The sequence below is a fragment of the Engraulis encrasicolus genome, chromosome 3 (genome assembly GCF_034702125.1).
Source record: "Engraulis encrasicolus isolate BLACKSEA-1 chromosome 3, IST_EnEncr_1.0, whole genome shotgun sequence".
Lineage (NCBI taxonomy): Eukaryota > Metazoa > Chordata > Actinopteri > Clupeiformes > Engraulidae > Engraulis > Engraulis encrasicolus.
In genome coordinates, this window is record NC_085859.1 from 12,043,549 (window position 1) to 12,067,526 (window position 23,978).

The 23,978-nt window shown below is 44.3% G+C and overlaps 3 protein-coding genes across 3 annotated transcripts in view; all 3 read left to right on the plus strand.

Moving 5' to 3' along the window:
* The window catches only part of LOC134446543 (uncharacterized), a 4,343-nt gene extending 3,333 nt beyond the window's left edge, over window positions 1-1,010 (plus strand). Inside the window, exons 6-7 of the mRNA XM_063195907.1 lie at window positions 296-368; window positions 926-1,010. Coding sequence (XP_063051977.1) covers window positions 296-368; window positions 926-1,010 — 158 coding nt within the window. The remainder of the gene's footprint in view (window positions 1-295; window positions 369-925) is intronic.
* Window positions 1,011-1,293: 283 nt separating this feature from the next.
* LOC134445220 (SUN domain-containing protein 2-like) lies at window positions 1,294-7,856 on the plus strand. The gene is made up of 11 exons (XM_063194295.1): window positions 1,294-1,368; window positions 2,134-2,247; window positions 2,775-2,828; window positions 2,955-2,998; window positions 3,640-3,787; window positions 4,408-4,632; window positions 5,567-5,651; window positions 6,164-6,279; window positions 6,492-6,659; window positions 6,857-6,955; window positions 7,639-7,856. Exons 1-11 carry the CDS (start codon window positions 1,321-1,323, stop codon window positions 7,753-7,755), a joined length of 1,218 nt encoding a protein of 405 aa, XP_063050365.1. The 5' UTR covers window positions 1,294-1,320; the 3' UTR covers window positions 7,756-7,856.
* A 507-nt stretch (window positions 7,857-8,363) lies between these two features.
* mlxip (MLX interacting protein) overlaps window positions 8,364-23,978 on the plus strand; it is a 44,276-nt gene continuing 28,661 nt past the window's right edge. Inside the window, exon 1 of the mRNA XM_063194766.1 lies at window positions 8,364-8,906. Coding sequence (XP_063050836.1) covers window positions 8,590-8,906 — 317 coding nt within the window. The 5' untranslated portion in view covers window positions 8,364-8,589. The remainder of the gene's footprint in view (window positions 8,907-23,978) is intronic.

Here is a 23,978-nt window from a genome sequence, read left to right on the forward strand (position 1 = left end):
CCCTAACACCATGACAACACACACAAACAGGGCCGCTGACAGCTTTGGTTGGGCCCAGGACAAAGTCATGTGAAAGGGCCCCCTACCCAATACATATAATGTAATGACAACCCAATTCTCGGGGACAACTGTCCCCTTTTTCACCTACCCCCAGGATATCGCCCGTGCTCTCCATGACATCACTGAGTGATGTGTCAGTACCTCTTCCATCACTAGACCACTAACGCTTGTCCCTCTGTGTGTGTGTGTGTGTGTGTGTGCATGTGTGTGTGCGTGCGTGTGTCTGACCCCTTAGTGCTGTTTGGAGGTCTTCTCCAGCTCTGCTGCTACATCCTGGGTCTCTTCAGGGATGTGCTCCTCCCTAGCAAGTATGCATGACTCTCCTCACACACCTCAACAGAACATCAGGGCTTTTGCATGCTACGCTATATTGCAGTGGTTCCCTTTTTTGCCTATGATTAGTCTTGTCATCTGTCCTTGTTTTACTTGATTGCCTCGTTATTCAGTGGTCTGTCCCAGGAAAAAAAAGTCCCCTTGATTCTGAAAGAAAGATGACATTGCTTACAAGCAAAATGGGCGATTGGGTTTGAAATGCTCATACTCCAAACGGCAACGTTTTTTGTTGTTGTCCCTAAATAATACTCAATTTTGATATGAAATGCACAGGACAAGGAACGCATGTATTTGTGAATACGGTTAACTAACTAAATAGCAATTTATGGAATGGCTATAATACACAAAAGTATACAGTATATTCAAGGTTTTATGCAAACAGTCTCTTCCCCCACTCCGCGTTGTACCTCCCCTGAGTTTAGAAACTGCTGCTATTTTGTGTTACCCAGGCAAAGTTTTTACAACCACACCAAAGACAAGACTAAATGTAACCCTAATTTTCACCCTCACCCTCTTCTCTGTTTCCTTCCAGGGACAACCAGCTCGTAAAGAGGCCAATACTGACTCTTTTGACTCTGACTCTTTTGGCTACTGGTGAGTCCTTTTCGTATCTGTAGCATCCATTGCATGTCATTAGATCACATGACGTTATAGGCCTACTTAGCTGCAGAAATGCAGAAAACTGCATGAGCAGTCAGATCAGATTGTCACATAGCATTGGCACCTCACGTAGCCCACAGATATGGTTGTTCAAACACTTTCAACTTTCCCCATTAACACACTGAATTGTCTGGGTAGCCTATTGCACATTTATTTTAACCTCTCTAACATGCAGTGCTCTCTCTCTCTCTCTCTCTCTCTCTCTCTCTCTCTCTGTGTGTGTGTGTGTGTGTAGGTTGCTGGTATTGGTATCCTGGTCGATTAAAGATGGGTGGGTCAGGGTGGCGTAGCTACAGTGCCCTTGGCACGGACAAGGTAAGTGTGGCTGCTGAATACCACCCCACCAGATAACAGCTGACTTGGACAGGGTCAGAGCTGGATGGAGCTCTAATGCTAGGCCAGTATTTTAATGGGAGCATCATTTTATATTATTATAGCATATTTATTTATTTTTGAATCATCTTAACATACTCTTAACATACTCTGGATGTCACACCAAAAGTTATGCAACATCAGCAGATACTCAACAACACCACAGTAACTTTTGGGATGACGTGTGTTATTAAGATGCTTTTTATGTATACAAATCTTAACAGCCTCATAATTAGAATGGCAGGATCTCGGAAAGGGCTGAACAAAGAGAAAACAAAACCTCTCGTCAGGTGCTAATAAGTCAAGGGTAGCGTTGTGAGCAATTCAACAGCCTGTTGACATCAGCTTGATTTCTCCTTTAACCCATTTTGTCCTAAGCCCTTTTTGGGAAAGGGTTCCCTCTAACTATCTCAGCCTCCGAAGCACATACAAACATGAAATAAATTGCATTTAAAAGCTAAGACCCTCCCCTTGCATTGTAATGTGTTCATTCAGCTCTAACATACCCACATAGTTAATGAAACTGAAATCCTGAAACACCCGTATAGGTGTCTACAGGACACAATGGGTTAACTGCGAGCTGATAGATGCCCATAGAAGGCATGTGATGAGGTGAAGTCATTGACAGCAAATTACTGTCAATGAGGTGAAGTAGGCGAAGAGGTGTTGTAAAGCCCAGTGGATTGTGTTTGTGTGTGTCTGCCACAGGAACCGGGCACAGCAGTAGACTTCATACACCACTTCCAGAACGTCCTGGACAACATTGAGCAAGAGGACACCCGATGGAAAGACAGCTGGACGAAAGAACTGGATCTTGTGAAGGTAGTTGTCTGTGCAGCGCGTGAGAAAGACAGAGACAGTCAGACAGACAGAGACAGTCACTCGGTATACATGCACAGCGTGGTTGAGCTATTGCCATTAATTGGACGACGCTCTGAACTGGAGTTCTCGAAAACTCCAAGTAGGCCTACTACATGCCAGCGACTAAGAATCACATTATCTGGCAAGCATATTGCAATATCTCAAACTCCAGTTCGGTTCGATTTGTATACATGACTTTTTTAAGACTAAGCCAATAATTCTGATTTCTCTAAGTGTATACTGTATTTACACAGTCATTGAGAGAGAGAGAGAGAGAGAGAGAGAGAGAGAGAGAGAGAGAGAGAGAGAGAGAGAGAGAGAGAGAGAGACAGAGACAGAGAGAGAGAGAGAGAGAGAGAGGCAGGCAGAGACAGTGGCCAATCAAAAGAGAGAGAGAGATAGAGAAATAGAGATAGAGCTAAAGAGAAAGAGACAGAGATAAAGAAAATGCAGCACACAAAATATTGTATTTACTGTACGTCATGTAGCAAGAGATTGACTTCCTGAAGAGGGATGGAGAGAAACGTCGCCGAGCATCGGAGGTGAGGCCACAAACAGCACTCAGAGTTTAGACATAGTTACTGTATTTATGGAATGGAAGATGACTAAATCTTTTATTATTTATGGAATTGAAGATCACTGAATGACTTTCTCGATTTCCATCCTAGCTCCTGCAAGTGGAATTGACAAACTTCAGAGATGAAGCAAAAAGGTGAGTTTTATTTACAGTATTTCAAATGTCCTGTGTCTGATGAGCTGTGTGTGTGTGTGTGTGTGTGTGTGTGTGGGCGTGTGGGCGTGTAGTACCTGAGAAAGTAAGAAAATGAAAGTCAGCAGTACAGAGCAAGATAAAACTTAATAAAAATTAAAAAAAAAACAAGTAAGGTAAAATAAAGCTTCAATAAATTATCCTTGTGAAGGGAAAGCAAGGGATTAAAGAAAACGTTTTCTGCATAGATGTGATCAGTAGTAATGTTAGTGAATTCTGCCCTGGGGGCCTATTCTAAGAAGCTCATTAAGTAGTGAACCAGGTTAAGCCCTTTTTTGGGAAAAGGTACCCTCTGCCTATTAAAACCTAAATATCTCAGCCTGTGAAGCACAGAAAAAACATGTAGTAAGTTGCATTTAAAAGCTAGGACCCTCATTTTACATCAGAATGTGTTCATTCAGCTCTAACATACTCACATTTTTTAGTAAAAACCTTAAATCTCAAGATCCTGAATGCAGTGTATATGTCACTCCAGGCTAAAATGGGTTAAGTTAAGAGGTAAATAATCCAATAGAAGAGCCTGGAATCTTCATTTTCTTAGACAGCTTCTAATTATCCCCCTACTGGGGACCTTGTGTCTGCAGTGAGAGCCTTGACTGGCAGACTAAGATCAGTGGGGAGGTGACTGTTATGTCTAAGTACGTGGTGGGGCTGAAGAACAGCGTGTCCCACCTGAAGAGCGACCAACAGCACCTCAACCAGCGCATGGAGGCCCACGAAAACAACACACAGGTACACACACACACACACACACACACACACACACACACACACACACACACACACACACACACACAGATCAGCTGACAGACATGGCCAGACCTCGGACAAGATCTCACTCTGTTCCATTATGCAGTATACAATGAATGGATGAATGAATGAGGCCCACCCTCTCCCTCCCGAGGCTTCAGACAAACCCACACCCCCACTCCCCTTTAGACTGGGCTGCACACATACACACTTCCCTATGGACTCATTTATTTTTTTCCTATTTATCAAAGCAACTACCAGTAACCAAACTTTGGTTCCCAAACTTTTTCTGTTGGGATCCCCTTTTGGGACATACCTAAGAGTATTTTTGAGAGTCTATATTCAATATTCCAAACAGCAAACATGTTTTGTCCCTCTATATTGCTAAATTTTAAATTGAAAATCACAGAAAAAATATATACATTTAACTATAAAATGTGATACTGTTACTATTTTCGGGAATGGTTATATTATATGAAAGCATAGAACAGACCCCGCCGCAGTACCTCTGTGGGCTTCCTAGGAGTCCCAAACCACCAGTTTGGGAACCAACTGAACTGAATAATAAATCTATCAATTCAATCTGTCTGTTTCCCACCAAGCTGAAAAGGGAGGTCACTGACTGGCTCCAGCGAGAGCTCCGGACGCGCCTGGGAGAGGACACGGCAGCTGTAGTACTGCGGCCTGAACTGCAGGTGGCGCTGGAGGCCCTGGAGCACAGGCTACTGCGGCGTGTCTCTCTTGACCAACACAAGGAGCCCAGTGACGTGTGGAGAACGGTGGGAGAGGGCCTGCAAGAGGAAGGACTAACAGCCCTTACGGTCAAGGTACGTAAGAGACATTACTACGATGTGGGCAGTCATGGGTAAGTGGTTAGGGCATCAGAATTGTAGCTCAAAGGTTGCCGGTTTGACTCCCGACCTGCAAGGTTGGTGGGGAGAGTAATTAATCAATGCTCTCCCCCATCATACCCTGAGCATGCAACCGTCCCGCCACACTGCTCCCTTTGGGAGCCATTAAGGGCTGCCCCCTTGCACGGGTGAGACATAGATGTAATTTCGTTGTGTGCTGTGTTCACTTGTGTGCTGTAGAGTGCTGTGTCACAATGACAATGAGAGTTGGAGTTTCCCAGTTGGGCTTCACTTCGCTTCACTTTCATGTGCTGGGGTGCAGAGCACGCACTACGGGCCCCTATCACATATGGTCGTGCATTAGCCTGGTTTTACCAGACCACATCAATTACTTAGTAATTCACTTTTGGTCTGGAACCTCGATGCCCTGGAGCGCTTGGGTGGGAGGAGTGAGCTCAGCTGTGGTTTGAAGTGAGTGGTGACCAATCGCTGTGAGTTGACGTTCATGACGTATGTTATTATGCGCCCAAGTGCTTCCACTTATTGTCTGGCCACCTGAAGGATGACTAAACCCCGCCCAGAGAAGCGTAATCGGACCATTTGTGAGTTCATTTGTCTTGCATGCCCATGGGGACCCAGGTTCGATTCCGGCCCTATACCAGCTCTCTCTCCCAGTCTATTTCTGTCATGATGTCTTCTGTCCTCTCAATAATGGCACTAACAGTCCAGGAAATATACAGTATATATATATTTATATAGAAAGAACAAGCTAGACATATTTGTTGGCCTAATGTCTTTCCAGAAGAAATCAATGAAAGCAGTTCTCACGGGTGACTTGTTTGTGTGTGTGTGTGTGTGTGTGTGTGTGTGTGTGTGTGTGTGTGTGTGTGTGTGTGCGTGTGTGTGACAGAATGTCCAGCATATTGTTCAGAGGGCGTTGAGTCTTTACCAGGCAGATGGAGTTGGAATGGCTGACTACGCTCTGGAGTCTCTGGGTAAGTAAGCAGTGTGGGTAGAGTATGTTTGGGGTTTCCATGTACGTTTCCATACATTCAGATACAGATATGACAGCCTATAGGCTGTTTGTCAAAGCGCAGTCATATCTGTGTCTAACAGCGCAAACACATAAAAAGAAGAGACAAAAGCTACAAAGAGTCGCTGGACTGTTTTCAGACCAAGAACGACATAAACGATTTGAGCGTCACGAGGCGATTTGAGCGTCACGAGTGGAAATTTGTAGGTGAACGTTAGTGAATATTATGGTACTGAGCTATGATGGGGCTCAGCGGCCGACATCCCCAAATTTCCGCTCTTGATGCTCAAATCGCCTATGTCTCTTTTGTCAGCAGCCTCTTTATATACCGTAATCAAGTACTTGAGTCACCATTGTCACTCTTATCCTGTTCAGTGTGTTTGCACTTGTGTGCATATAATCTGTGTGTGTGTGCGCATGTGCATGCACGCACACGTGTGTGTTTGTGCATGCGTGTGTTTGTGCGTGTTTTAGGGGCAAGAGTTATCAAGTCCAAGTGTTCAAAGACCTACCACACCAAGTCGCGATACTTCAGCCTGTTCGGCATACCACTGTGGTACATGTCAGAGAGTCCACGCGCTGTTATTCAGGTAACAGACACCTGCACACCCCCCCCGCCAAAAAAAACAAACAAACAAAAAAAACACATACATTCTCACTCTTTACCCCCCCCTACACATCCCTGCAGAAACACACTCTACACAAAGAGCTGACTTTCTAAGTCTAACTATGTGTGTGTGTGTGTGTGTGTGTGTGTGTGTGTGTGTGTGTGTGTGTGTGTGTCCGCGTGTGCCTGCTTCAGCCTGAGGTGCATCCTGGGAAGTGCTGGGCGTTTGAGGGCAGCGAGGGGGTCTTCACCGTGGGCCTGTCCATGCCTGTGCGCGTCACCCACGTGACGCTGGAGCACGTCCCCAAGAGCTTGTCCCCCTCCGGACACATCGACAGCGCACCCAAGGACATTGCTGTTTTTGTGAGTCTCACACACACCATTGTCTGTACCCCAGCAGTTAGGCAGTTATTTTGTGACTGACTAAATGTGTATGCTTGCATGTACGTGTATGTTTGGGCGATTGGGTATGCATGCATGTGTGTGTGTGCGTGTGGGTGTGCATGTGTGTGTGTGTGCGTGCGTGTGTGTGTGTGTGATCCATCTGTCCAATCTTGCAGGGCTTCCCTGACTCTGCAGAGGCTGAGGAGGAAGGAGAGATCCTGGGGAGGTTCACATACGACGCGGACGGAGACCCCATCCAGACCTTCCAGCTGCCGGTGAGCCAATCCAACACTGTGCCATCTGGTTCTTGATTGTGATCGATTAGCTGATTGGCTGTTCCAAGCCATTGTTAAACGGGTGTAAACAAACACCATGCCAAGCGAAGATCCTACACGCAGTTAGTTAGTTAATTAGCGATAAAACTTACAACTTACAACGCTGGGCTGTCCTTCTATGAATGGAATATAATAGTATAGAATAGATTGGAATATAATAGAGTAAATAGAAGAGAATAGGAAACCTCATATTCATTATACAAAGTATGATATTTAAAGCTACCCCATACGTATAGGCTACATATGTATCAATTGCCATACAATATCATCAGTAGCTAGGATGCACGGAAACAAGGACCTGTCACTGATAGTAGAATATATTGCCCATGTGAGCAGTGACAATAGAAGTCATTCTATTCTATTCTATTCTATTCTACTCTTCTGTGTAGTGTAGTACTGGAATACGGACTCAAAGGATGCCTGGTTATTACCATGTCCTTACAATAGCTCCTAACCTGATCTCAAGCTCCATAAAGAAGTTAAGCTCCCTCAAGCTTAACTCCTTTGGCATCCTTCAGCCCTGACGTATAAAACTCACTCCGTCTTTCCACTCACTCACACTAAAGTTTCTCTCCCCATGTCTCTCCTCGCTCCCCCCCTCCCCCCCGGTCTCTCTTTCTCAGGACTCTGCGAAGGCCGTGTACCATGCAGTGCAGTTGAGGGTTCTCACCAACTGGGGTAACCCTGATTACTCCTGCATCTACAGATTCAGGGTTCACAGCAAGATAACGCCACAATGAAAAACGCACAAGCCTACACCCATACACCTCCCTTTATTTCTTTATCTCTATCCATTATTTTTCATGGTGATAAATAATAAATGATTTTTTTTTCTGTCTAAGCAAAACTGGAGTTGTTTGCGTTGCTGAACGTAGCTTGCGTTTCAATGTTTAGAAATAGTAATTTATAGGGGGAACTGAACTGACAGCTTTAGCTGGGTCCCGGACAAAGAAAGGGCCTCAAACCAATACATAATAATGAGGATCCAATTCTGGGCCCGGGACAAGTGACCCCTTTGTCTCCCCCACCCCACCTGTCGTGTGTGTGTGTGTGTGTGTGTGTGTGTGTGTGTGTGTGTGTGTGTGTGTGTGTGTGTGTGTGTGCGCCCGCGCGGCGGGTGCGTGCACATGCACCCATTGATTCTTCACTGAAAATAACGCTCGTCTTAGCACAAAAAATAAGCATGCAACGCAACTGTTGAATGCACGAGTTATCACACATTTTCTTTGTCCAGTAGGCCAACACTGAGGGTGTCTTTCAGTGGGTGTTGCACTGACTTTGTCCAATCACATCAAGATCCGTCGTGACGTAGTCAAAAGACTTTTCCCTGTTTGTCTAGGTAGAGCAGTCGTTGTTGAGGAATCGTTTGGTGAGGTTGAGAATTTGGATTATTTTTAAAGTCAGGGAAATAGCTGAGGCGTAGGGGGAAGATGTGCAGAAACTCTTCGAAAAACACGTCATGCGTCGGTAATGTGAAGTGATTTCACTCAGGCAGACCACCAAAAAGTTTCTATGCGCCGAGTAGAGTGTTTCTGTCGAGAAAGTTAGAAGTTACGCTAGCTTGCTAGTTCGTCATGGCCACACGAGAGATACGACAACACCGGAGGGCCGTGATGATTATCAAGCAAGAACACGACGACGACTCTGATGGAGAGGATACTCATTTCGGATTCATCAGGAAATCTGATGGGCGCGAGCCTCAGATCATCCACAGTGGTCACTTCATGGTGTCTACTCTGTACACCGAACACACGCCCAAGAAAGGATATGACTTTGACACGGTTAATAAACAAACATGTCAAACATATCACTTTGGGAAGACCAGCACGTCCCATCTTTCCATTGATGCATCGTTGACGAAATTATTCGAATGCATGACCCTTGCATACAGGTATGTGACCGTGCATAAACATTGAGCTCTAAGTTTTACTCTTCATAACACTTTGCAACAACTTACCAGCTGGCAAGTCTTCCAAAACGTAACACAATGAATGACAATTGATACAACGTCGGTGCTGTCTTGCAAATAAGTTCTGCTGAAGACCACAACGTATATTGCAGGGTGGGTACATAGAGTACACTAAGGTTGACATAAGAAGGGTAGAACTAACACTGGCTTCAGCTATCCCCAGTCAAGTTAACGTCAACGTTTTAGATTTTTTTGGGTTGGGGTGTCTGGCTCAGAAGCTAACGCTTGACTGAAACAAAAGAGGCGACTGTTAACGTCAATTTAAGCCTTAATAAATAACCTCTAAAGTTTTAATTAAAACATGGCTTGTTCACAGCAACCATTAGTATTACTATTGCTTTTTGTATTTTGCTCACATGCCAGCATCTTTGATAAAGCTTGACGCAACATTAGCAAGCGCCCGTATTTGGAAACGATTTCCTGTTTAGCTTTTGCTTATGTTTGGCCTTATCTATGTATCTGCATTGCGTGTCATCGTTAACAAGTTCGGCAATATTTTAGTGTCATTTGCAGTTGGAAGTTTCCTGTCCTGGTGACTTATTTGTTCTTTCCAGCAATTTGACAGTTGTTTGACATAATAGCTAAGGCTAGTTACCTGTTGCATAAGGTAGCCTACCTTACTTGGAATGACTTCAGTCAGTGTTACACAAACTGCTGAAACGTTCGTACTAACCCACGTGTGCCACCCCGAAATTGTGTGTTAAATTAAGGCCTAGAACTAGCCTAAGTGGAAGTTGGTGTTCAGACGGAGGTGTCTCTCGTGGTTGTCACGGGGTTCTCATTCAACAAGCAGCCAAAAACAGAAGCTCATCTGCTTTATTTCGTTCATCAGTTTTTTGTGTGTGTCTTTGTTTGTTTTGACTTTTTGTGTCTGGTAAACACTCTCTCCTGATCATCTTTATAAAGATGCCACTGGCCATACTTTTCTGTGAATTCTTCCACTTGCTTGATACACAAGTGATATGCTGCCTTGTAGCTGGTGTCTGTCAATAACACCCACTCACTCCACAGCTTCGTTTGTTTGCCTTCTGTAGACTTGTTCTCGTCCTTCTCTAACTGAGGGAATGGGCAGTAACATCTGCATCTTGGATGCAAACTGGGAAAAGAGTGGCAAAAGAGTGATAAAAGTGACAGCTCTCTCTGAATATCTGGAGCAACTGTCACTAAAAAAGTTGAAGCATTCTGTGGAGTAACATGTTAGTTGCTATGAACTGAAGCAATCATCAGTGGGAAAGAAAATCACATGTATTCAGATATTCAGAAACAGAATCCATTGACAGTCGCAAATCTGTGTACTTGCCTCGGATTTTATATTGCACCCATAGACTTGACAGACTTGACTTACGTGACTGACTGTTACATGGTTTTGAAAGGCAGCCCTGCCTGACACCCCTTGCTCTGCTTTTGCTTTCCTGACCTATGAGGTGTGTGTGTGTGTGCGTGTGTGTGTGTGTGTGTGTGTGTGTGTGTGTGTGTGAAACCTACGCTACGACACGACAGCAGTTGTTGGCCTACAACTCCAGTCTGGGTAGCCACGAGGGCTGTGCATGGAGGGCGTGTGGGATGGGTAGTGGTTGCCGTGACGCTACAACACTCGAGTCGTAGTCGAGGATCACATCGCATCACACGGAATCCAGAGAATGCTCCGGCAGCCGGGGCACCCTCCTAGCTCTGGAACCAGCTAAATATAAACACACACTCTCTCACACACTCACCCAAATAAACCATGCATGCATATACATGCTCCCGTACACACACACACACACACACACACACACACGCACGCACGCACACGCACACGCGCGCGCGCCGAAGTACACCAATCATAGACACACACCAGTCCCTCACACACATTAATCTCAACACACAAACACTCACACTCACACTGACAGACACACACGGTGACCCAAATACACCAATCCTACCGTAACACACAACCTACTATATACACACACACACATGCATCACACTCACAAATGAACAAGGGCGTGCATGCACCCGCACAAATGAATTGTCCTGCGGCATGTACACTCTCCTGCTTTCAAACACAAACCCACACATCCCACTCGGCCAATCACACTTTCCTCAAAAAATCAATATATAGAAAGGTCTTGAGGCACTCTGATATGAGCAGTTCCTTTTTATTGTAGACAAACACGCACACACATGTTCCAAACACATAATCCCCACTATACGTATTTCACACACACATACCAGCCTAGTTGGCACTCTGAGCTGCAATCATTTTTGACCATATAGTTCCAAACACAATGGATGTTTTAGGGTTCTGTAGTGGAAGGGCACACACACACACACACACACACACACACACACACACACACACACACACACACACACACACACACACACACACACACACACACACACACACACAAACATGTACGCATGCATACAGGATATGGACTGGGCAGACGCGCGCACACACACAGGCAAATAAACCAACACAGTCTGTCTGTCCTCAGATGAGACTTTAGTAACCTCTCTGTATGTTTTGGGAAATACTGTTGAGCTGTGACAGTGCAGGAAAGGAGGAAAGCAGAAATCAGGATGTGGTACTGCTGACTCGCTGCGTGCGTGCGCATGTGTGTATTTGTGTGTGTCTGTGTGTGTGCGCGCATGCGTGTGTGTATGTGTGCGTCTGTGTGTGCGCCAGGGGTGCAACTTAAGTTTTTTCCCCACCAGTCACGGTGGCAGGTGCATTTCAAAATTTACCAGTCACTCACTGTTTTTACCAGTGAAAGTGATTGGTGGGTTACCACTGTCACCACTGAAATTTACCCGTCATTGGCAGGTGGACGGGTGCTTATTTCCATCCCTGGTGTGCGCATCTGCGTGCGTGCGTGCGTACGTGCGTGCGTGCGTGCTTGCTTGCGTGCGTGCTTGGCTCCCCTTAAGCGAAGCCGTTCTTCTCCCTCTCCTCAGCCCCATCCTGCCAGTGGGGCCTGCCAGAGAGACCTTTCCGCCAGACCCCTCTACTCATGCTGCTGAGCACTGGAAATGAATTGCCCCCTGCAAAAGGTTAACAGGGCAGATGGCTCAGTGTTGTTATGGTTCTGCTGCCAACGCTAGATGTGTTTGAAAGAGCAGAACAATATTGTGCTAGCTACGGTGTCTGTGATTTTTAAGATCTCTGTGCTTGCTTGGTGACCATGGATCTATGGTACTTTAATGCAAGATTAAAAGTTTATGTTAAAGTGACTGCATCCATATGACGTGTTGAGTGGGAGTCCGCTTCAAACCAATATCCAGCAAAATAACAGTTAACTTCACAGTGGATAATATGATTAAACTAATAGCATGATATACCAAAAACATAACAAAGCATAGACAAACCCTATAGCAATTACAAGTTAACAAAGCATAGACCCCAATCCTTGTGCTGTTGCTCAATTCTGGAAAACTGCCCCTGGCTGCAATGGTTAAGAGGGCCGATTAAACTGTGTTGGTAAAAACTTCCAATAAATGGCTTTGTGGTAAAGACTTAAATTAACAATGAAAAATATTAATCTTTTCACGCGACCTAGTCAATGTGGTGGGCGTTTGTTGTCAAGGTGGGGGTGTTTACTGTAAAGTACTGTAAAATGTGTCGGGTCGTTCGTTTTCTATTTTTTTTTAAGACATGTAAAAGATTTTTCCAGTGTGTATCTTCCGTCTTCATGAGAGTGTCACATGGATGTTTATGTGTGACCTCACCTGCCTTAAAGTCAGCTGATGATATGGACGGGTGAGCTCCCAGTTGTAAAAAAAAGTTACTCCATATGTCAGGTAAAGTCGGGTAAAAAAACATTTACATGTTTGAAACAAATTAAAACTGACTACACCTAGGGGGCTATTGTACAAAATTGTGTCATCACTCACTAGGGGTGCAACGGATCAGAAATCTCATGGTTCGGGTCGTTCCTCGGATCAGAGCCCACGGATCGGATCATTTTTCGGATCAGCAAAAAAAAAAAAAAATCATCATTATTATTATTATTTTTTAAATCGATAAGACAAATAAACATAAGCTGTGTATTTGTTAGGGGTGGGCATAGATAATTTTTTGAATGTAGATTAATCTCATTGCAATTATGAAATTAATCTAGATTAATCTATATCAAAATGTCTAATTCAGAATATGCACACTACCAAAATAATGGCTTAAAGTCTTACTTGACAGATGACTTTAAAGTGACTTACTGACAGATGGCGCATAGACCAGAGCTCATGTCCTTAATTGTACATGCAAATGCAGATAAATGCATCAATCTTTTATTGAAACACAATTGCCTCAGCGGTTCAGCATTTCAGAGAGAGAGAGAGAGAGAGAGAGAGAGAGAGAGAGAGAATCGGCATTGACTGTTAAAAAGGGCAGCGGCTGCTTTAAGAAGGCGGAGACTCTGCAGGGACATCAGAGCGCACAGAATGTCTAACCAGATGATTTAACCTGCTCGCTGTCCTCAAAATGTCAGAGGAGTCACAACACGAAATGAATTTAGTTTGCCAAAGTTTTATATCACACGCGACTATCGCGGTAGGCCTACATTACATGAGCATATCTCACTGTGTCGCAAATGCGCTGAACTCAACCGATCGCAACACAAACATTTAGCGAGAGTAGTTCTAGACATTGACAGTTTGAGTTTGACAGTCAGTCTTCAAAATGCATTTACAGTAGGCTATCACACGGAATGTTTTGCAACTATGGCACAGGCAAGATTTCGGGAACAGTTTGTGTTGTTGTTTGTGTTCCATGCAGTGCGTGAGGTAGACGTCCCAAACGACTAGATTGAACATGCGCACTAGTCTGGCGGCAAACGCCATACTCAATCACAAGTGTGATCGAGTCTGGGGACCAACTGTACATTATCTCGTAGGGAGGTGTGGTTTTCGTAGCCGTTGATTGGACGGCACGAGTGTCCATCACTCGCCAGAGAGAACCCATGCTGCCTTGCGCGCGATGACGTGTGTATATCGCGACGAGGAAATTATCTGCAAGAAGCCACAGAAATTGAAGAAGCTAAAACAGTCTAGAAATCAACAATGGCGCCAGACGATTTTTGCCGTTTGTGCAAGACAAATGAGAAGGACCACCATCTACATATGGACATTCAACTGACATGTTCGCAGTGAAAAAAGAAACAACTATTTCGAACAGGCTGGCGTTCCTACGCTTGATTGTATCCTCCGTGCCGGGACAGTCAAGGAGATGTTGTTCGCGTTGCGCCTCAGTCATAAACAGGCTCGGAAAGGATTCACCTAATATTCAGGCAATGGGAGGAAGAATTCAAAGACGGCAACGTCTCCAAAAGGCCACGCGAGCCAACGACACCGAGGGATTTGAAAAATACATTGCCAAACCAACCGACTCCAAGTGCCAACTCAGGTATCCAGTTTACTCTGTTCAATCGCTCCAACTAGCTCCAGCTCCTTAAATTCAATGCTCGCTCACTATTACATTATAATCTCTTCATAGACAACGTAACAGTTCTTGTTTAGGTTTTCTTACTGATCTGCCATTAACTAGTCATTTAAAAAGTCCAGAAAATGAGCACGGTTTGGTAGTTGTCCCAGTCAATCGATAGAGGGGAGAGCATTTCACAGCCCCCCTACACTCACTGACACGACCCTCACTCCAACCCTCCCCCTTACTGTATTAATTTACCATAATGTGTACTGTAATAATGGGCCTAGATTATCTGAACATATTCTGTTTTTAATAGCCTAAGCCTTGGTATCCACTTATTTCTTTAAACAGATGATGGCAGGCACTGACAAGGAGCTGGGCATAACAAGACCAAGTGGAGCTCACCATGTGGACATGACAAGACATCCTCACCTTGGTGGACACACTGCAAGAGGCAGAACTTTTTAAACAGAAACCAGGTCGCACATCTACTGCATTCCCTGGCTTCCGAAATGACTTGTTGGCAAAGCTCGATCACAAGGGACTGTGGACGTGGATGAGCAGCAAACTGAATGAATGGTGCAGTGTCCTTTGAGTTATTTGTACTGTTTGTCTAGCCAGGTAACACCCATGCTGCCTTACAGGCGACCGTCAATGTTGGTACGGCGTCTTCAAAAAGGTGAATGCCAAAATTATTAAAATAAGTTTTACTTAATTACTTTCCTATTTTCTTGCTTTGAAATAGTTTGTTACTCTTGTTTGTTATTCTAAGTCATTGTCCTTCATTAAAATCATTTCCTTTACCAAGCTGTCTCTTCATTAGTTTTCAGGGAACACATTACAACATGTAGTTTAAAAATGTAAAAAGTATTTATTCAGAATGATATTTACTATATATACAAGTGTGCAGTTATTTACAATTATTTACAGTGGCTCTGTACTTAATCTGATAATGGAAGCATGGATAAGCCTGACTCAATGCTGCTTAGAGAGGTTTCAGCATCCTCATCCTCAACATCAAAATACACTGGAAAGTCCATGTCTGGTGACAGGTATGGTTTTTCAGGAATGTCAGGGAATTCACACACATCAAAATCTTTAAATACTTTGTGAACAATGCGTAGGATGTCCTGGCCATGTTTTATGTCAAATACAGGGAGATTCTGCATGACAAGTCATGTCATATCACAAAGACTTTCCAAAACTGAGTAAATTAGTACATTGCTGAAACCAGTGCAGAATGAGGCATTTGTGTAAAGGTGTTCACCTAGTGCAATCAGGCTATCCCTATACTCCTCCAAAAGCTGTCTGACCAGTCCCTGCTCTTCCAATTTGACATTTCTGCATTTGACAGGTGACGGGATTTGTTTGGGTATTTCAAAGTTGGGTTTTGGCACAGAGCAACAGTCAGAGTTACACTTGCATAATGAGTGGCAATAGGTGCAGCAGGAATGGCCAGGCTCCACACTGGACACGTGAGGCTCAAAATGTACACACAGGGCTTTCCTAAAGCAGCCATGTAGACTTTCTTTAAGCATCGTTTTCTCCCTCACGTTTATTGTCCAGCAGTATATATTGACTGGTGACATCTCCACTCCTTTCTCTGTCAAGTCCTTCACGAGCCAGTCGAAACAGTCCAGTGACTCACTCGAAAGTCGTCTTATGGAGAGTCTGATGTTGGGTCGATTGGGGCTGGCAATGATGTCAACTGGGTTTTGGAGTTGGAGCGGTCTCCTGACAATTTCTCTTGAGTGCAATTCCGCAGACACAGTCAATGCCAGTACCGGTGTTTCTACAAAATAAGAGAATACAAGAACAACATCACAACATGGAAATCATTTGCATTACAGTCATAGCTGTTCAGAATTGTGGCTTCAGAGCTTATGGGTTGTCAACAGTCCTATTCTCTGGTGTCTCCACTACTTCTTACCTGTCAGCCCATCCCCCCGGTTGTTGTCGTGGGTTACCTGCCCCCACCCCCAACCACCTCCACTCCCCCGACTACTCTGCCTGTACACTTGGGGACACCGCTCCTGTCCCCTGACTTGGTGGACAGATCAACAGGCACCAGCAACAGAACTTTCTTTTCTCGAGGTGTGCATTGGCCTGTGAGATACACTCTGCCAGGACACTACGTCAGAACACTCCGCTTAGGCCTACTTTTTCATACACTGAATACATTGCATGATATTTTAACTGTACTATGAAAAGAGCAATGCCAAAGCATCAAAGCGTTACTTGATTATTGCATGTAATTTTTGTAATGTCAAAATGTCAGAAAGTTTAGAACACTGCATAATCAATGGGGTGAGAGGTGTGATATCACAGTAGCAATACCATGATTAGAAAACTGCTCTTCAAAAGATTAATGAGTTGAGTGAGTTAAAGTTTTCAGTGAAATAAAATGTCTTCGTTAGGTAACGTTAGAATGATCTGAAAAAAGGTGTAAATTAGGGGTGGGTGGTATGGCCAAAAATGTATACCTCGGTATAATTTTAGCCACGGTATATATCACGGTATATATCACGGTAGGCCTACATTTGTGTAAAATTGAAGCATTCTGTCGCAAAATGTACAAAACACCTTTTTTACTTTTGAATTTTTTTTAACAAACAAAAACTATGTAAGATGCATTTTGCAATGCAATGCAATGCAATAGGCTACAACACTGTCAATTTCACCAAGTCTAGAAGGGGTTAAACTAGAGAAGGGAGGGGTGTCAAACTGAACATGGATTTTATCCAATAAATCGTTAATTTGACCTTTTTTTCTATTTCTGGAGTTCCTGAGGGTAATTTGGAAATGTGTGCTTGCATCTGTGATCATGCCAAGCCTAATGGTTCAGCTATTGTTAAAGTAAAAAAAAACGAACTTTCTCATGAGGCAGCTAGCAATGCATTGTAGAACTAATGCATTTAAATGGCAGCTATCACTGCAGCAGCGGTTAGCATGCTAACGTTAGCGAAATCGCTAAATCACATTTTAATCAGTGAACAGTCATCTAAGTTACTAACACCCAGCCAGATATCGTCAATGATATTATCTCACCTGGACACAGTAACATACAGTAAGGCTGGCGCAAATGTAAAGCAACCAGTAGCACATAGATTATTTAGCACATTTCTGTTGTCAGACACCAGCATTGACTTGAATGACTTGGGCTGTTAGCTTGCTAACTTGCTTTTCACACACCACTGTACATTAAATTGTGGAGACCAGAATCGAAATCACATACAGTTTAAAACAATAGTTCACTACACTAACTATACATTTTACACTTAAAGCTTAAATGAAATTGTGTTGCTGTTTCTCTACAACCACATTATTATTTTGCTACTACGAGAGACAGTCGGTGGATGTTCAAAACGTTGTCTATTACTGCCATCTGCAGGACGCAATGCGCTATGGCGGTAGAGCGGTATGGACAAAATCCATACCTTGGGGGAAAAAATACCACGCACGATAGTATACCGTCCATACCGCGCAGCCCTAGTGTTAATATTACCCACCTGGTTTCACGATGGCTCTCAGTTCCCCAACCTCTCAAAGCTTTCCCTAAAAGCCTTCCGTCCTTTCTCAGCCTTCCTCCTGTTTGAGAAAAGAAAACCACAAGTAAAGTGTAGAGATGTTAGTCATTTGCAGTGGAAAATGATTGCCCTTCTGAAGTTAGGCCTGCTTAACAAATGTAGCAAAAACATATTTTTCTCAGGTAGGCTGATGATACTTGTGCACACAACCGAGAGCTGTGCTACTCAAGTCTGCACACTGCTGGATATGCTCCAAAAAATAAACTGTATTAATTAAAACACGCAATATTTCGATCACCCTGGATCTTAATCAGGCATATGGGTAACAGGAAGGAGCTGTGGCCTATAACTTATCAGATGACCTTATTTTACACCCGTCCAGGCAGGGCACCAAAAGGTGTCAGTCAATTAGACAGACTGGTGTCTTGACCTGTGCCTATTCATACAAAAGGCAAAACACAGGCAAAGGCAATTACACTTAGGGCCTAGTTAGGGGGTAGTTAGGTTAAGCATGGAAGCTCTCTCTCTGTCTCTCACCTAAGTTATATCCCCGATGAAGATCCTGGGCATGTTTTGATAAGAATACGTGAAATATAATCAGGGGGGAGTGCATGCATATGATAAGAACACGTGAAATATAATCAGGGGGAGCCCATGGGGCTATACGTCTGAATCCCGTGCAGCCCTAGCTTCTTCAACTGCAAGGAGTTTTTGGATTTGCGCACCCTACCCAAACGACTAAAGCTGTGCTACTTAAGCCTTTACTCACTGTAACATTAAATTGATATCGAAAATGAACCCATAATGTGACATTGTGACAACCACAGTAGGTACAGACATAAGGACAATGATATCAAGAAATAACACTTACCATTTATATAAGTAAGATGGACTTCATCGACAACTAGTATACGCCGATCAGGTTGGTCTTGTATACATCGGTGGCTAGCATGTCCTCCCACTTCGCGCTCAGCCAGGCCTCGGGACTGCCAAACAGAATCTTATAACGGCATCATCTCTCAATCGCCGTTTCATCGTCTTGACCCAGCTGTGTTGCAGATATTCCTAGGTCGACTGCGTCCTTTATTTGGTCCTACACCAATGCTATTAATGGCGAAACCACAGCAACGACCGGGGTCTCGCTAACCCCCATTACCTTAGTAACCAACGGAGCGAGTTGGTAAATCAGACTTTTACCAAATCCAGTCGGTAGTAAGGCTAACACATCTTCCTTTCCGCTGACAAACGACTCTAACGCTAAGCGCTGTTCGTTTTTTCAAAGCGAAATTACGTTCCAAACTATTCAAAACACTGTCCAGAGCTTCTCCGAAAGATTGCTTCGCTTCGGCTGCCGCCATGATGGATTCGCGAAAAAACTACTAGCAACTAACTTCCGTTTGTCGAGTAGTACGCGTCATCGTCTTTCGTGCCTCCTCGCTCTGTGATTGGCCCCCGTTTCGATGTAAAGATTTCTGCCTTGGTCCCCAGGCTGTCCAGCAATTCGAAAAGAATGCGCAAGGCAGCATGGGTACTCCCAGGCTACATGCGCACAATTTCATAAATCGATCCGCAGACCATGCGTGTGCCGAACCGAAATGATTGGTCCGAACGGACCACGGATCAATGATGATCCGTTGCGCCACTAATCACTACTGAGGTTGCACAATATATCGAAGATGCATCGATATGGCAATATCAAGAGGATCGAATTGTTGTCTGATATCGTGCTGCCCTAATCACCTAATCATCCTAAAACACAGTACACGCCAGAAATATTCTATGTCTACGTCCATGCAATTGTATCGTGTGTGTGTGATTTCACAGCTTTGCACGCATCGCTGCATTTCAGCCACAACCTGCACACTTGACAACCAACCAACTGATGGGAAGTGTTTTCACGCCATTAGACGCAATGGACCAGAAGAAGCTGTAGTACACACAACAAGGGAGGGAGGGAGGGAGTGTTTTAAAGTTTATCACCGACCCATTAATCCCAATAAACTGTAGCTTGCAGCTTGTAAAGCGAGCTCTTGAAGCCAGGCGCGCTGGCACAAGTAGGCTCCTCGAGAGTGCTCTTGATTACTGCCGTCGCCTCCTGATAGCTCTCTCCTCTATCTAATGCTACAGTATCCCCCAGCTGTCGCTTGCCAGCCCGCAGCCCAGCAACCCACTTTCTGCTGCCAGCCCTGCCAGCCAGTCCCGCACGCAGCCCTTGTCAGGTGTTGTCAGCACCCAGTGATATGCCCACAGTGACCGTGCCCATGCCCTGTGCCCATGCCCTGAGCATGGCTCTCAGCCACCCCCTGTGACTGCAGAACAGTGAAGCCCCTCATGTGTTGAGGGTGCAATACAACTCCCATTTCCCTTCCTGATAAGATTGTGCTTCATTAGGCTTGGATGGATACCCCCTTCATAAACACACAGATGTAAGAATTAAAGCCCAATATGAATATTTGAAATTGATATTGTTGAAATGTACGATTACGCCGAGGCATGCCCTCCCTGTGCCCAAACTTCAGAGCCCTGCGCCCAGCCACCAGCCACCCGTGACTCCGACTGCAGACAAGTGAAGCCCCTCATGTAGGGCTTCTCGATATTGGGAAATATCAATATCACATAATTTTCATTCAATATTGATATCACGATATTTGCAAACGATATATATTTTTAAAGAAAGCCGTTGCACGCGCATGCGCCCTCAGATCCTTGTTTATACCAAACAATTCACTTCTTTCCTCCATTCAGTAGCGTGAGAAACACACACAGGGGGAAACACACGCAGGGTGCTCTGAGAGAGTGTACAGAAGGTTGGTTGCAAGTCAGCTACGCTGGCAGTGGCTCACATGGAGGGGAAGTCTCTGTTGTTGTCTCTTTTGGTAGCAGAAGCAACTGACCAAAATATCATTTATCGATATTATGAAATTTGATATAGATACACTGAAATATCGTTATCGCGATATTTCTACGATATATTGCACAGCCCTACCCTCATGTGTTGATGGTGCAATACAACTCAATTTCCATATCTGTTCCTGATAAAATAATCTTATATGTATTGTATTATATTATATTCCATGTTTCATTAATGTTACAGTCACACCGCAGAATATTTGACATATAAATCTTTACATAAATCTTAACAAAAATGTTTCTTCTCATCTAACGGTAGGGACACATAGGAGGCGAAGCAAGCGAAGCGAAGAGAGGCGAAATCCAACCGTCATCAGGTCGTCGCGGCAAATCAAATGGAATGGAACAGTTATATTGTTGATTTGATTGGGCCACGGCAGGCGAATGCATAGCATTAAACTTTATTTAATAATTTCGCTTCGCTTCGCCCCTGTTCGCTTGCCATCGCCTCGCTCATAGGTATGAATGGCAAAGTTCGCAAATTTGCGTGTATGTGTTCCTACCGTGAGACCAATATGAAACATAACATACCACATCTTCTTTCATTGACATTTTAAAGGAAAACTAACAGTTTTGTAGGTTTTTAACCAATGTTACGAAAAAACAAAGCATCACGTCAACCACCCCTATGTATCTGCAGGGATCTGCTTGTACCACTTCTCTCCTCTATCTCATTCTCAAGCATAGAGAGCATTGACAAAAGCCATATACCGCCGACTGTTGCTGAAATGTCTGCTCTGTTCTTGATTTGATTGTTATTTTCTGCTCGACATTCCAACATAGCGTCTTTTCTTAACAAAACTCTTCTGGTCTGACCTTGTTATGCCCATGTGTGTGCTCTATATTTACCCACACATTAGTATGCCGCAGGTTACGTCCCTTCTATGCTGCTATTTATGTCCTCTCTTGTAAGTTGTTGTTGAACTGTGTGCTAAATGTAATGTAACATTGCACCAATGCCAGTGCCTGTGCCCACAATCAGCTGTACGTGAGTCCATTATTTTGGATTAGCATGTGCTGAATGTAATATATAGCAATGTAATGTAACATTGAGCTGACCACTGAAGTACCAGTACCAGTGTCCGTGTGCACACCCTCAGCCATGGCACAGGCACAGTGCGAAAGTTATGAGTTGCAGGAGTAAACTTAACCAAAAATACTGAATTAAACCAAGATATCGCAAAACACGCCCACTCAATGCAAAAGCGTGTGCTCAAGTTGGGTCTCCTAAGGGGGCGTTGTCCCCTAGGCTACTTCTTCTCTTTTTGAGTTGTTTGCGCCAGACGTGCGCTACTGCCATCTACAGCGCTAAGGGGACTTCATTGATTCTCAACCTCAGGACTCCAAAGGTCTCCTAACCGAAGGTCTCCTAAAGGGGCGTTCACCCGACATAAAGTGGATACCGGAAAAGAAACAAAATTACGCTTCTTGTTAGATCCAGCTTCTTTGGCTTAACCTTTCCAATGTGCCACTTCCACATGCAGGCATGCATTTGCCCAGAGACTGCATTACTTAACATCACATACACTAAAACTATTCTAGACCTTTTTTTAAACCTTCCCTGCTCACTGGAATGCAGCCCTGCCCTTGCGAAAGTGACATAAGCTTATGTCTAGTGTTAATAAGCAACAAAACTGCTATTTTTCCCCTTAACAACAAATGTAAATGAAAGAAGATGTGTTACATTATGTTTCATATTAGTCTTAGATGAGAAGAAACATTTTTGGATACATTTCTGGATGAATCTGGCTCTTCACAAACGTCTTGAAAGTGCACATGTACTGTACGTACGTGTGCTCAAAGGCGTCAACTGCAGCTCAACACTGGGGGATCAAACTTGTAGAATGTTGTAATGACTGAAGTCAGTGCGTAGACAGATAGAGGACAGCACTCAATATTTTCATTATTATTGGGGTGTTTTTGCCCCTCCACCTTAATCTTGAAAAAGTCAAAAAGCTCTGTGCTCCCCCCTCCCGCTAATTTGTCACCTATGCGTGTGCTAGTGTCTGAGACGGGGAAAGTGAGGCATGTCCAGAAGAACATCTTTGTTTACCTTAGGTTTGTGAAAGAGAAAATTGGTTTGTCCTGGGAAAAAAATAGGTGTGTTCTGAAATGTTCGAGCACGTTGTGTTTGTTATGAGTGACTGTGTGTGTTTTTGTCGGAGCACGCGTCTGTCTGCCTGCCCAGATGTCTGTCAGACTCTCAGTTTATTTAAGGAGGGCTGATGAGTGAATCTGTACTTTTCCTCTCTATAAGGCAGGGCTTCTTGCAGACAAAGACTTGTTTGTTCCTCTGCGCGCGCGTGTGTGTGTGTGTGTGTGTGTGAGTGTGTGCGTCTGCGTCTGCGTGCCCTCACGTCAGTGTTTTGAGCTAAATCAGGATGTTGGCGGCGTTGTGGGGGTGGATGTGGGGGTGGATGGGTTGTACAAATAGTTTCTTGAGTCTGCTGACAGCCCTACATATGTGGTTCTCATCCTTTTTTGAACAAACGCCCCCTTGAACTCATCAAAAGCCTCCCAATGACCCCTTGACCTCATCACAAGTCTGCAAATGCCCCCCCTTAGTATTGAAAAATAAAATGGACTAATGCAACATAATGGTAATTAAGACCCACCCCACCCCTCTGCTGTATCCTTCTCAACGCCCCCCTAGGGCTCCTCGCCCCCTGGGGGCTGTTGTGCCCTCGTTGAGAAACACGACCCTACATGTTGTGGTGCATCATGGGACTTTCCTGAGGTGTTTTGTGATCCTGGCCTGCCAATGACCTGTGGCTATTGGGGTGTGTCAGCGAGTGAACATAACAACAGATTCCATACGTGGTGCCTTGCCCCAGGTACTCATGTCGTGTATGGAACAAGCAGCACTGGCTCACTCTAGTAGCAATAGCATCAATTTTGCAGCTTGGGAGTGATAAAGTAAATATTTTTTTGTCTGATGGTCCCTTTGTTGGACTACTTGTCTGTCAGCTAGTCTGCCTGTGATCTAGTCATTAGCTCCCTTTTGTTTTTCAGACGTGTAACAGTTTTTATCTTTACCTGACATGTTTCGACGGTGTAACTAACTTCTGTCTTTATCAATAGGTCACACGGATGTTGATGTGTGACGTGCTTTAAAATGAGGGGAGAGCTGTTTTCCACTGAAGATGGAAG

Excerpts from the sequence above, each read along its gene's own strand:
- LOC134445220 (XM_063194295.1), top strand. The coding sequence starts at position 1,321 with ATGGGTGGGTCAGGGTGGCGTAGCTACAGTGCCCTTGGCACGGACAAG. Across the intron at positions 2,248-2,774 it reads AAGAACTGGATCTTGTGAAG|CAAGAGATTGACTTCCTGAA; the intron begins GTAGTTGTCTGT and ends TACGTCATGTAG. Across the intron at positions 2,999-3,639 it reads TTCAGAGATGAAGCAAAAAG|TGAGAGCCTTGACTGGCAGA; the intron begins GTGAGTTTTATT and ends TTGTGTCTGCAG.